Source organism: Natator depressus, chromosome 14 (assembly GCF_965152275.1).
Source record: "Natator depressus isolate rNatDep1 chromosome 14, rNatDep2.hap1, whole genome shotgun sequence".
Classification (NCBI taxonomy): domain Eukaryota; kingdom Metazoa; phylum Chordata; order Testudines; family Cheloniidae; genus Natator; species Natator depressus.
Window position 1 is genome coordinate 41,228,204 of NC_134247.1, and position 12,310 is coordinate 41,240,513.

The following is a 12,310-nucleotide window of genomic DNA, read 5'->3' on the forward strand; positions in this document are numbered from 1 at the left end:
CCCTCCTGCTGCCGCAATGGGCGAGTGGCCTGAGAGGTCTCTGTTTATCCCACGCCATGTACCATAGGCGTGCGCATTACATTTCATTACTGTGTGCACCCAGGGGATTTTTTTTTTTTTAAGGCGAACATTGAGCACACAATTTTCCACACTGAAAAAAAACAGTAACCTAGTTAATAATAATTAATACTAGTAATAATAATAATAAAATCAACTCATAGAATTAATGAAAAATGTGTGTATCCTGTATATGAGATTATTATATGAGAAATGAAAATGAGCTTGCTTTGGGATTTTACAAGGCACTTATATCATTTAAAGGCATCTGGTACCCTGAGTCATGATAACACTTCTTGCAAATCACATAAATAGGGATCTCATGGTCCCCTTCCTTCACCCCATTGCAAAGGAGCAGGTGTTATTGCTGGCTGCCCTAGGGCTGCAGAAAACCCTACGGGCAAAACATATGGAAAGAAGAGGATCAATTTATACAGAGGGCTGAAGGGGGACTCCCACAGTGCATTCATTAACACTTAATAAATACATCAAAATTAAATACATTACAGGGATAAGAACCTGTAATGACAACTTTACTTCGTGAGAAGCTCCAGAGAAAGAAGACCCAGAGGGACAGGTTTCAGAGTAGCAGCCGTGTTAATCTGTATCCGCAAAAAGAAAAGGAGGACTTGTGGCACCTTAGAGACTAACCAATTTATTTGAGCATAAGCTTTCGTGAGCTACAGCTCACTTCATCGGATGCATACAGTGGAAAATACAGTGGGGAGATTTTATATACACAGAGAACATGAAACAATGGGTGTTACCATACAGACTGTAACAAGAGTGATCAGGAAAGGTGAGCTATTACCAGCAAGAGAGAGCCGGGGAGGGGGGAGCGGGGGGGACCTTTTGTAGTGATAATCAAGGTGGGCCATTTCCAGCAGTTGAGAAGAACAGTAGGGGGGAAATAAACAAGGGGAAATAGTTTGACTTTGTGTAATGACACATCCACTCCCAGTCTTTATTCAAGCCGAAGTTTGAGGGAGTAATGGTAGGGGGAATCCCAGGGAGACCAAAGGGGCTGATAGAGGGAGCAGACAGAGAACAGGGGTAGAGGCAGAGTGGCTGCAGGGTTGGCCCAGTCTTCTGCATTTCCGCTGTGGGTGGAGACACTGATCTCTATCACTGGAAGAGGGAACAATAGAATGGAAGGCCCAGAAGAATGAATGACTTGAGGACAATTTCCTGAGGGACCCATCCCCTTGCAGAGCTTTTCTAGCTCTGACATTTACATTGCTACATGGTTTGGCCCACAGAAATAAAAATCTGCACATCCTCCATGTGTTTTTGGACCAATGGAAAAAACCAGGTACAATTCAAGTGACTTTTAAAATTCCCGAGGAAACTGAGTTAACAAAATAAATGAGCGTATGAATAACCAGAAAATATACTTCTCAAGTGAAAAACGATCACTGGACTTCTTTGCAAAGACATTGTAAGTTTTCTTACGGGAAAAGCCACAAAGTGTCTGGAAAGGAAGAGGAGATTAAATTACTTGCCTCAGTGGAATGAAATCCCCAGAGCATCGCTGGGCCTGTGATGATGACGACCGGGGTTTCCTCACCTGGGGCTCCCCCTCCCCGTGCTGTGGAGGCACGGCCGGGCAGGTCTGCGGCTGCCAGCAAGTCCCCTGCCCCAGGTGCAGCTCCCATTGGCCTTGGTGGCCGACAGTCTGGGAGCCTCCTGGCCAATGAGCTGGGGGTGGGAGGGGGAAGGCAAAGGGGAAGATTGTAGGGAGCAGGGGAGGCGGGGGGCGGGGAGCTGTTTCTGGAGGCACAAAGGGGAGGGTCTCTGGAGAGGGGTGACGGGGACACAGGGGCTGGTGGGGATCTTCCACGGGGGCAGAGAATTGTGTGGGACTCTGTGGGGTGGGGGGTGGGAGTGATGGACAGAGCCAGCTGCAGCTCGGGTCTGGTCTGTGGGGGAAGGGAGCGTTGCTATATCCCCCCACCCCCTCCCCAGGAAGCCCCCTCTGTACTGTGTATTTTATGCCAGCCCCGGGGTGCCCATCGCTGCTCCTTTCTCCTGCCCCCGGCTCCATCTCTTTGTCTGCCCCCACAATGCCCCCCCATCTGTGTCTGACAGTGACAGACTCCTGCTGCTCTCTCTGCCTGCAGCTCCCTCCCCCTCCCTGCTGGAGAGGCGCGGTCAGGCAGCTCTGGCACGGCCCCCCCGCCCCAGCTGGGAACCGGGTCAGCTCTGGGAGGGGGGACGGAGGCAGCGTGCAGAGCTGCTCTGCCTCCGCTGAGACTCTCCGCAGGGACGCCAGGGAGGGGGGAGCTGCCCCTGAGGTGAGAGCGCCCCACCCCACGTTGCTGAACCGTAAGCATGGGCACCGCAGCCCATCTCGCCGCCTGTGTATCCAATCCACCCTGCTCCCTGTCCCCTGGCTGCCCCCGCCCCTTATCCAACCCACCGGCCCCCCAACCATGAGGCTCCGAGCAGCATTTGGCTCAGGGCGGAGCCAGACATGCTGTCCCGCGGGAGCACGCAGACCCCCCCCGAGCTCTGCCCTGCATTGGGCACCCCTGGCACACCCCATGTGCACTCCTATGCCATGTACCCTGCAGGCCCCTAGTGCGAGCACCCCGCACACCAGCTGCCCTCGGCCATTGGGCCCCAGCCCTCGCCTGGGGGATGGGAGCTTGGTCTCCCTGCAGTCCATGGTCTCTCTGCTGGGACGGACAAACAGGGAGAAAATGGGAGCAGGCCTTGCTGGGCGTGGTTGTGTTACAGGGTCACCTGCCCCCCTAGGGCCCAGGCTGAGATCCCAGCACATTCCACAGGCCCCTGAGCCGCCCTCAGATGGACTCTCAGCCTTGGTCCCTGTGGTGGTGGGGGAGGCACTGGGTCATTGCCCTGGGGGAGCTGCTGGGGGAGGGAGGAGATTTAGCTCCTCACAGACAATTTTAACAGTTCTAAAGTTTCAACTTTTTGAATCTCAGTGTCTAGTGTCATTAAATAGTTTTAGTCTGACCACAATATTGTTTGATCCCTCCAGAATTGATACATTTTTTCATCAAAGCCTCCAGGGGTGAAATTGGTTGGGTCCTTCCTGCTCAGCAAACATGATGAGTCACTTTCAGGCAAGGAAACACCCAGTTGCTGCTGCAGGTGGGGCAGAGTGTGAACTCAGGAAACTGAAACTTACCCTGTCCCACTGCCAGGAGGGAGCCATGGCTGCAGCGAGCCCCGTGGAAAGTCTCCAGGAGGAAGCGACATGTCCCCTCTGTCTGGAGTATTTCACAGACCCTGTCACTCTGGAGTGTGGGCACAATTTCTGCCGAGCCTGCGTCGCCCAGTGCTGGGAGGGACCCGACAGGGCCGCCTCCTGCCCTCAGTGCAGAGAAACTGTGCAACAGAGAAACCTCAGGCCCAACAGGCAGCTGGCAAATGTCGTAGAAATCGCCAAGCAGCTGAGTTTCCAGGCAGCGAAGGGAGCAGGAGGGGGCAGGGTGTGTGGGGAACACCAGGAGGCTCTGAAACTGTTCTGTGAAGAGGATCAAACCCCCATCTGTGTAATCTGCAGAGAGTCCCGGGCTCACCGCGCTCACACGGTGGTTCCCATACAGGAAGCTGCCGAGGAGTACAAGGTAGGGAGTTGCTGTCCAGTCTAATGGGTAATAACTTTGGATGTTAATTACAGGTTAATGGTGTAACCCTGTCATTCAGCTGTGTGTAGCCTTCATTGCATGAAAGCTGATTGGGGGAGTTACAAGCTGTGGCTGGTATTACTGGTTGTATCACAGTGTTTATTGTTATTTGCATCCCCTAGAGACCCCAGATGAGATCTGACCTCGATTGTGGGGGCCTTGCACAAAACCCGGTGAGGGACAATCCCTGCCCAGAGCCATTTACAGTCTAACTGGACAAGACAGACAAAGGGAGGGAGGGGAAACTGAGGCACAGTGAGGGGAAGTGACTTGTCCAAGGTGACTCAGCAGATCAGTGGCAGAGCTGGATATAAAAACCTGGTTTTCCAAGGCCCACTTCAGTGCTCTAACCACTAGCTACTCTGCCCCTTTCTGCAGCACTGAGCAGTAATGATGTGCAGACAGTAGAAGGAAAAGACTCCTTGACACCTAGGTCCTAGGCCCGGCAGGGAGAGGAGGTTTCCCACTGGGATTCTGAACTCCTGTGCCGCTCCATGAGGGTTAAACTCAGATGCTGCCGGCCTGCGCTAGAGGAGATCAGTGGGCTGAACATGGTGTGGGACCCCGAGCACCTTCAGTCCACACACACAAGGGCTCCAGTCAGTGCAGGTCCATGCCACATGCCACTGGGATCAGACTTATCTTCAGCAAAACTAACCCCTGGGCCGTGCGGACCAGTGCCACTCTGACCTGTTCCCGTGTGTTCATGGGCAAGGACCAGCCAACGTGGGTCCGTTAGTCCCACCAGGCAGTCCTTTGAAATCTGCCAGAATCCACCACTTCTGGGGTCTTTGCTCGGGACTTTGGGGTCGCGACCCAGAGGTCATTGCCAGGGAAAGGGGCTAGGACAGCACTAGGGCAAACCCCAGCTGTTCCTAACACAAGTCAACACATCTAATGGGGTTTGCCCTAGTCCTTAGATCAGTGCTGTCCAACCCGTCCCATCCCCCGGGGTATAGGGCTGAAAGTCAATATGGCTCCCCCGATATGGCTGCCCCCGGTGGCTTCTGGGATTGGTATCACTGTTTGTTAAATCTTCTCAAAAACAGCTTTATAGATTCACCACCATGGGACACCAGTTTTCCACTGGTTCGACTCAATGGAGAAAGTTGATGTAATAACTTCAAACAATCTGAATACAAAACCCGCCCAATTTCCATAAATAAGGTTGCATTTCCTTGGTGTCTCTGATGTCCTACCTTGAGAAAGACCCACTGTTGTACACAATATTGTTGTAACTGTGTTGGTCCCGGGCTATTAGAAAGATAAGGTAGGTGAAGTAATATCTGCTCATGGCCAGCTTCTGTGGTGAATGACAAGCTTTCAAGCTTACACAGAGCTCTTCTTCAGGCCTGGGAAAGAGTCTGTTCCCCATAGCTGAGTTGCATGTAACTCTTTTACCAACAGGAGATGGGCCAGCAAAAGGTATTGCCTTATCCACCGAGTCAATCTCGGAAGACTGACTGTTATGTGGAATTTGGGGTGGAAAAACACCTCATCCACCCCCTACAACCCTGAAAATAAACCCACAAATCATTTCTGTCTGTCAGGAAAAAATACAAGCCCATTTGAAGACTCTGAGGGAAGAGAGAGAAAAGTGGCTGGGATTTAAAGTGACTGGAGAGGAGAGAAGCCAGGAGTATCTGGTTGGTGCCTGTTGTTCTTCGCCTGCTGGGACATGGAGCTGGGAGGGATGTTTATTGGTAGATTTCTCTCTGGCCTTGTGTGTGTTTCTCCATGATCATGAGATTGTGTGAGCGTCCGTGCGTGAGCGTCCGTGTGTGAGCGCGTGCATGCGCATATCACAAATGTTCTTTCCCTGGAGAAGGACAACAGCATCTTCTGCAGGATCTAAGATGCATTTTAATTAATGAGTTAATTACTACCCCTTGTGGCTTTCACAAAATTTCTCCCAAACCACACTGACTATATCCCAGTAGACATGGAGACAGCCCTTGCAGAGAGATTGGGCCCAAATGGGAAGCGGTAAGAAAATCCTCTCCTTTGTGATCACAGTGTAGAGTCAAGTGTCAGGATGTGAAGAATGGTGGGTTTGGAACCTCAGCCCACAGAGACTCTCATTACAACCCGACCGCTCTCCAGAGCAAGCAGGGGAGGGGCTAGTGAAACTCTGGCCCACCAGAGGATCTGCCTACGGAGCTCCTGATTGGAGCAGACGTTCGGATGCATGAATTACGCCAGCAGGAGTCACGGGAAGTTGTCCAAACAACTGAGTGAACTCCCGATCTGCTGCTGGACTGGACCCTGATTCTGGCTTGGCCCTGGCGTTGTTCCTGACTCAGGTTTGACCTGCAGTACTGCTGTCTGACTTTGGCTTGACCCTTCGCATGGCTGCCTGACTCCGACTCCAGTCCTGATCCCCCGTGTGACTCCAGACACTGATTCTGGCTCAGCCTTTCACATGACTTCTGAGCTCGACTGTAGCTCCAACCCTTGGTGAGATCCTGACTTTGACTTCAGCTCTGATTTTGGCTATAGTTCCTGACTTTTGACTGCAGCTCTGAGCACTAGGCCTGACGGCTCATGGCCTGGTCTCTGACCAGATGTGTTAGAGATTGCAAAGAAACTCTCTCGTAAGACTGTATGAAAGGTCATCAGGCTCCATCCATGTTCCTGACCAGCCCTTTCCTTATTTCTTCTAGAAACAGACAGAAACCGAGAGGCAGAAGATTGTGTCTGAATTTCAGCAACTGCGGCAGTTCCTGGAGGAACAAGAGCGACTCCTGCTGGCCCAGCTGGAAAAGCTGGACAAGGAGATTGTGAAGATAGAGAATGAAAATATCACCAAACTCTCAGAGGGGATTTCCTGTCTCAGTGAGCTGATCAGTGAGATGGAGGGGAAGTGTCAGAAGCCAGGAAGTGAATTCCTGCAGGTGAGACTGAGCTAGAAACATCCCAAATCCCAACACAGGGACAGGACAGCTCCTGAAATATGGGCACTGGGGTCCAGCAGTCAGAGATCTCAGTGTAACTCAATGTGTGCATTGCTGAAATGTGAATGACGATTGTTCTTTGCAGACTCACAGACACATTGATATTAGAGCAGGAAAAGCCCCATTAGCTCAGTGAAACCATGGCCCCAGGGCCAGGGCACGGCTGATTTTCCCTGTATTTGCAAAATCCCTTTCCTGGAATCCCAAGTGTGTGTCAGGTGGTACTGAGATTTTTTTTAATCTCTCTCTCCTCTCTCTCCCCTCTAGGATGTCAGAAGCACCTTGAGTAGGTACGTGGCTCTCTCTCACTCCCACACACACTTGGCAATGTTGGGGAAGAGCATGGAGATGATGTTTGCACCGCATCTCCACAGCAACATGTGCGGGGATTTTGGATACAAATCTCTCAGATAAACTTAATCCTGAGGTTCTCACCCTGGTACAGAAGACTCTGGAATTCTCCATTCAGTGGGAAAGACTGACCTCAAGTGTTTCCTCGAGATGTCACATCCCTGGCCGAGTAGCTGCCTCAGGATTGTGGGGATGGAATATGGGCCTGTCACTGCTGGGGCCCTGGTTACCATTCAGCCCAAGACAGCAGTGGTCAAGAGTCTTTCCCACCTGAGTCTTTCCCAGCCTGAGGACTGTTTGGAGACCTGTGTGGAATGAGCTGGGGAGGGGGGAGTTGGTGTCTCAGTTTAGTTCCTAGTGGACAGATTTCTACAGCACTTTACATAGGAACCTCCTGTCCCTCAGAGCATGGAGGCCAAGGAGTGAATTGGCCATGGAGACTCAATTCCCCTTTTGTCCCCAGAGCTGATCTCACCAGACCAGAGTTGAAGAATATTAAGGAGTCCTTAGAAGGGAAGGTTGTACGGCCATGGGCTGTGTTGCACCTGCTCTGAGGCTGGGAGAAGTCAAGAAATTCGAACTCCAGGCATATTAGAGCAGCGACTCGCTAGCCAGAACTTATCATGAGTCACACAATGAAATATAATCACGTGAAATTGTTTCTCTCTAGGTGCGAGAAGGGGAAGTTCCAGCAGTCAGAGGAGATTTCTCCTGAACTGGAAGAGCAAGTCAGCGATTTCTCCCAGAAAACTATTGTGCTAATGGAGACTCTGAGGAAGTTCAAAGGTACCCAGAAGGGATCTAGGAATGGAAATTGGGAAGAGCCTCTGAGACTGTGGGAAGAGAATGGTGCTGGTCAATTGGTTCACACTTAGATGATGCTTCTATTTAATTGCTGGGTGAGAAGGCCAGACATTTGGGTCCAAGACACTCAGGTTGATTAATTCAAACCTTTGTTTGCACCAGAAACATGCTTTTCAATTACAGTTACAAAGTAAGAAATGACTCATCGACTTTAAGGTCAGAAGGGACCATCATGATCCATCTACTCTGACCTCCTGCACATTGCAGGCCACAGAACCTCCCCACCCACTCCTGCAATTTACCCGTAAACTCTGGCTGAATTACTGAAGCCCTCATATAATGATTTAAAGACTTCAAGTTACAGAGAATCCACCATTTCTTCTAGTTTAATATCGGTAAATAATACGTGCCCCAAAATGGCAGAGGAAGGCAAAAATCAACCCCAGAGTCTCTGGCAATTTGATTTGGTGGAAAATTCCTTCCCTATCCCAAATATGGTGGTCAGCTGGACACTGAGCATTTCAGCAAGACCCAACAGCCAGACACCTGGGAAAGATTTCTCTCTAACTCAGAGTCCTCCCCGACTCGTGCCCCATCACCAGCCATTGGGATATTTGCTTCTAGCCATCGCATATAGAAAGAAGTGCTGGTCAGTTCCCTTCTCCTGGGGCATAGGTGGGTCACGGGGGGATTTCTTCTCGGAAGCTCTAATTACCCCTTACAATGTCTGGAATATTAGACACCTCCAAACAGGATATTTACTAGTTCTTTTCCAATCACCTTTGAGTGGTATGAATATTAAGTACCTTATACAGGTCACACACTACACATGCATGAACACATCATTGGCAGGGCTTTTTTTCTTCAAGTTAATTTCATGTTATTGTTCTCTTCTCTGATTGGTTTATTCCCACTGATTATGCACACGCCACTTTCCCCCTTGTCTCCACACAGGGGGTATTGGACTTTGTGAACTTCTCTGTGGCTGGATGCTCAGCCCCCCTCAGCCTAGCTCCAGCCCTTCAGTGCCTCCCCCCAGTGCACAGTCTCCCTCACCCCCCTCCCTCCAGCCCTTCTTTGCCTCCACCGATTGCACAGCCCCCCAGCCTAGCTCCAGCCCGTCAGTGCCGATCCCACTGCAAGGGTAAGCGGTGTTTAGGTGGGACACACACACACACACACACACACACACACTCATCCTCCCATCAGACATATTATTTAAAGTAGTGACAAGAATGCACTGAAATATGGTTTTCGGAGAAATATTTATTTCAATGCCCCCATCCCACAAAATAAATATTGACTGTGGCAGTGAGGGACATTCAAAAACACTCACGTGAGTTGAATTTATTACTATTATTATTGTCTGTTGTTTATTAACGAGCTAGGTTATGGTTTTTTCAGTATGGAAAATTGTGCGTTATTTTACGGGTTGAATGATGACTGAATGACATAACCCCCCGCCAATGTCCATCACTCACTCTGGTAATTTTGTCAAGTGTCCGTCGTACAACATGATGCTGCCAACCCCTTGCCAAAGAGACCAAATTTGGTAAAGTTACTTTTATGACAAAGTCTTTTTATGATCTGGGTCTAGCTTATGACAAAAGGCCGTGAGTGAATGAGACAACCAACTGGAGTTGGAAGGGTGGGAGGGGATGAGGAGGGGAAAAGTAAATCTCTCTTACAGATTGTGTGTCCTGGGATGGTTGTGAGGCTGAAAGGACGTTGGTTCCATTGCTGGGAGATGGCTGAACGAGAGAGGAAGTAGAAGGTTTCAGTTAGTTTCTGTTAAATGCCTGAGTGTGTCTCTGGGCCTCTCAATCTGTTTCTCTGTCATGATGAAAACACAGTTCTATGTGTTCAGAGTGGGGACGCTGTTAGAAATATGAAAGTCTGAAATCTCGTCTCTTTTCTCCTTTCCCCCGCCAGACACTTTGCCGTCTGCACTGGAATCCCTAGGAGCACACAGACAGGGTGAGTTTGCAGCTGGAGATTGTCTTTAAATTAGGAGAAAATTCCAGTCAAAACATCTTCATGAGATTGTGACGAAAGTTACCAACCAAATCACCACTGGCTGTGGCACACACAGCCCTAAAAATGCCCTGTTCACGGTGACGAGATCCAGGGGCACTGGAACATGGGGGGCCAAGGGGCCAAGCTCACCCTCTTTTGAACATGGGCATAGCTTGGGGGCAGGGGGCCATGCTGGCCCCCCAAACTGCAAGCCTTGGGCAGGCGTGGAGCATCGCAGCATTGGCTGTGCTTCGTGGAGGGGCGGCTGATCAACTGCGCCCTGTGTAGTGCAGCTTCTTCCTGGTGCTTGTCCCTCTCAGTGGCCCCACCCCTGCTCCTCTTCCCCCTGGACCCTCCACCTGCCCTGGGTGGTGCACGCCGGAGAGTGGGGACATGGGAAGGTGGAGGGTCAGGGGCTCTCCATAGCGGCCAAGACTCCCAGCCTGGCCAGGGGCAGGGCCTCGGCGGGAAGATGAAGAGTGGGGCAAGGCCAGGGAGAGGGCAGGGCCACAGGTGGTGCGACCTAGTACCCCCCTCCCCAACTTCTGCCAAGGTGCTGGAACACCTGGGGAGATCCCAAGCTGACATCACACAAATAATCCTGACACCAACCTTAGTGCTGAGTTCATGCCCACGCTAATGAACAGAAACACTCTCCCTGAGCGGCACCCGAACAGAGCTCAATGTCCTGAGGACTGACACATCCCTCTGCTTTAGCCTGGTGGAGGGGGTCTCCCCATTGCTCTTCTCCAACATCCTGCCTTTCCTCCAGCAGGGCTGGGCTCTCCCATTGGAGCTGCTTCCTGGACTGCGGAAATCATCTCCCTCTGATGCTGCCAGCTCCTCCCTTCTCTCTGGCCTGGGGATGGGGCTACCCCACCCAATGCCACCTCCTACTCTCTGGTGTTAATCAGCTCTTCTCCAATGCTGCATCTTCCTCTCTCTTCCCAGCCCTGGGCGTGGAGACTGCATTAGCGGAGGGAGATTTCCTCTGGGCTTCAAAACTGGACCTTCTTCCTCTGCTCCCTCCCCACTAAAATCTTTCTTGGTGAGTCTCTCCTGCTGGGAATGGAGCAGAATCAGCAGGGGTAGCTGGGAGCTGACGCTTATGCAAGCAAATGGGAAATTAATGAAGTGGGTCTCCTTTCTGAGACTGAGGAAGTGCAGTGACATCCCTGCTCAGTCTCAGGTGCCCAGGACAGAGGCAGCTCCCTGTGATCCAGGCCAGTCCCAGCCAGAACAGGGCTGCTGGGGAGAGTGAGAAATAGCCCCAGCCTCCCCCAGGGCCGAGCTCTGCCCCTCACACTCTGATTCTCTCTCCCAGCAAATGTGACTCTGGATCCAGACACGGCTCATCCCATCCTCGTCCTGTCTGAGGGTGGGAAAAGTGTGAGATGTGGAGACACGCGGCAGCGACTGCCCAAGAACCCTGAGAGATTTGACTCTGTGTTCTGTGTGCTGGGCTGTGAGGGATTCACTTCGGGGAGACATCGCTGGGAGGTGGACGTGGAGGATGGGCAATTCTGGGCTGTGGGGGTGGCTAGAGCATCTGTGGGGAGGAAGGGAGGGATCAGCTGTAGCCCTGAGGGGGGGATCTGGGCTGTGGAGTGGCTGGGTCAGTTCCTGGCTCTCACCTCCCCTGTGACCCCCCTGCCCCGGAGCCGGGCCCCCAGCAGGATCCGAGTTTGTCTGGACTGTGACCGGGGGCAAGTGACATTTATCGATGCTGGTGACGAGGCCCCGATCTTCACTTTCCCGCCGGGCTCCGTCCCTGGGGAGAGAATCCGCCCCTGGCTCTGGGTGTGGCCGGGATCCCGTCTCCGACTGTGCCCCTGAGACCCACAGCAGAGGGGGGAGCCGGAAATCAGCCTCTCTAGCCTCACGGACCCCAGTCTCTATGACCTTGGAGGACTCCCATCGACCCAGCCGCTGGCTCCTCTTCTCTTTGACCCCTGGAAGCTCCTCTCCCTCCCTCCCTGGAGCCCCAGGCGTGGGAGGGGGATGAACCCCTGGGGCTGCAGGAGGGGCAGAGGGGCCCTGAGGGGCAGAGGTGGGGGCTGGGCAGGGGGCAGAACTAACAGCCGGGCTGGGGACAGGCAGAGCTGGGGGCTGGGCAGGGACCCAGCATGAATCAATCAGGGTTTGGGGGGCTGGGGAGAAGCAGCAGCAGGGAGCGGTTTGTGCAGATCTGTGGGATTGGATCTCATGGGGTCTCCCAGCCAGAGCTCCTGCCCCAGGGGCCCAAGTCACTTCACGACAACTGGTGACACTGTCATGGTCCCACACACACGTGGGGGTGGTGGAGGGGATGGGTAGGGGGTGAAGATTGATGGAAAAACCATTGTATAACCTTAAAAAAATCATCATTCGGTCAGTCTCACGATTTTTTTAAACTCCTGAGGTTGGCAGCACTGGGGGAGGCAGGGACAGGGCAGGTTTCACCCGAGGGAATTAGAAGAAGCAAGAAGGTAA

At 52.2% G+C, this 12,310-nt stretch overlaps 1 protein-coding gene across 1 annotated transcript; it reads left to right on the top strand.

Moving 5' to 3' along the window:
• Positions 1 to 3,218: 3,218 nt before the first annotated feature.
• LOC141998488 (zinc finger protein RFP-like) lies at positions 3,219 to 11,674 on the top strand. Its single transcript, XM_074971347.1, has 7 exons — positions 3,219 to 3,653; positions 5,264 to 5,359; positions 6,377 to 6,607; positions 6,935 to 6,957; positions 7,689 to 7,804; positions 9,755 to 9,799; positions 11,163 to 11,674. Exons 1-7 carry the CDS (start codon positions 3,237 to 3,239, stop codon positions 11,672 to 11,674), a joined length of 1,440 nt encoding a protein of 479 aa, XP_074827448.1. The 5' UTR covers positions 3,219 to 3,236.
• Positions 11,675 to 12,310: the final 636 nt, after the last annotated feature.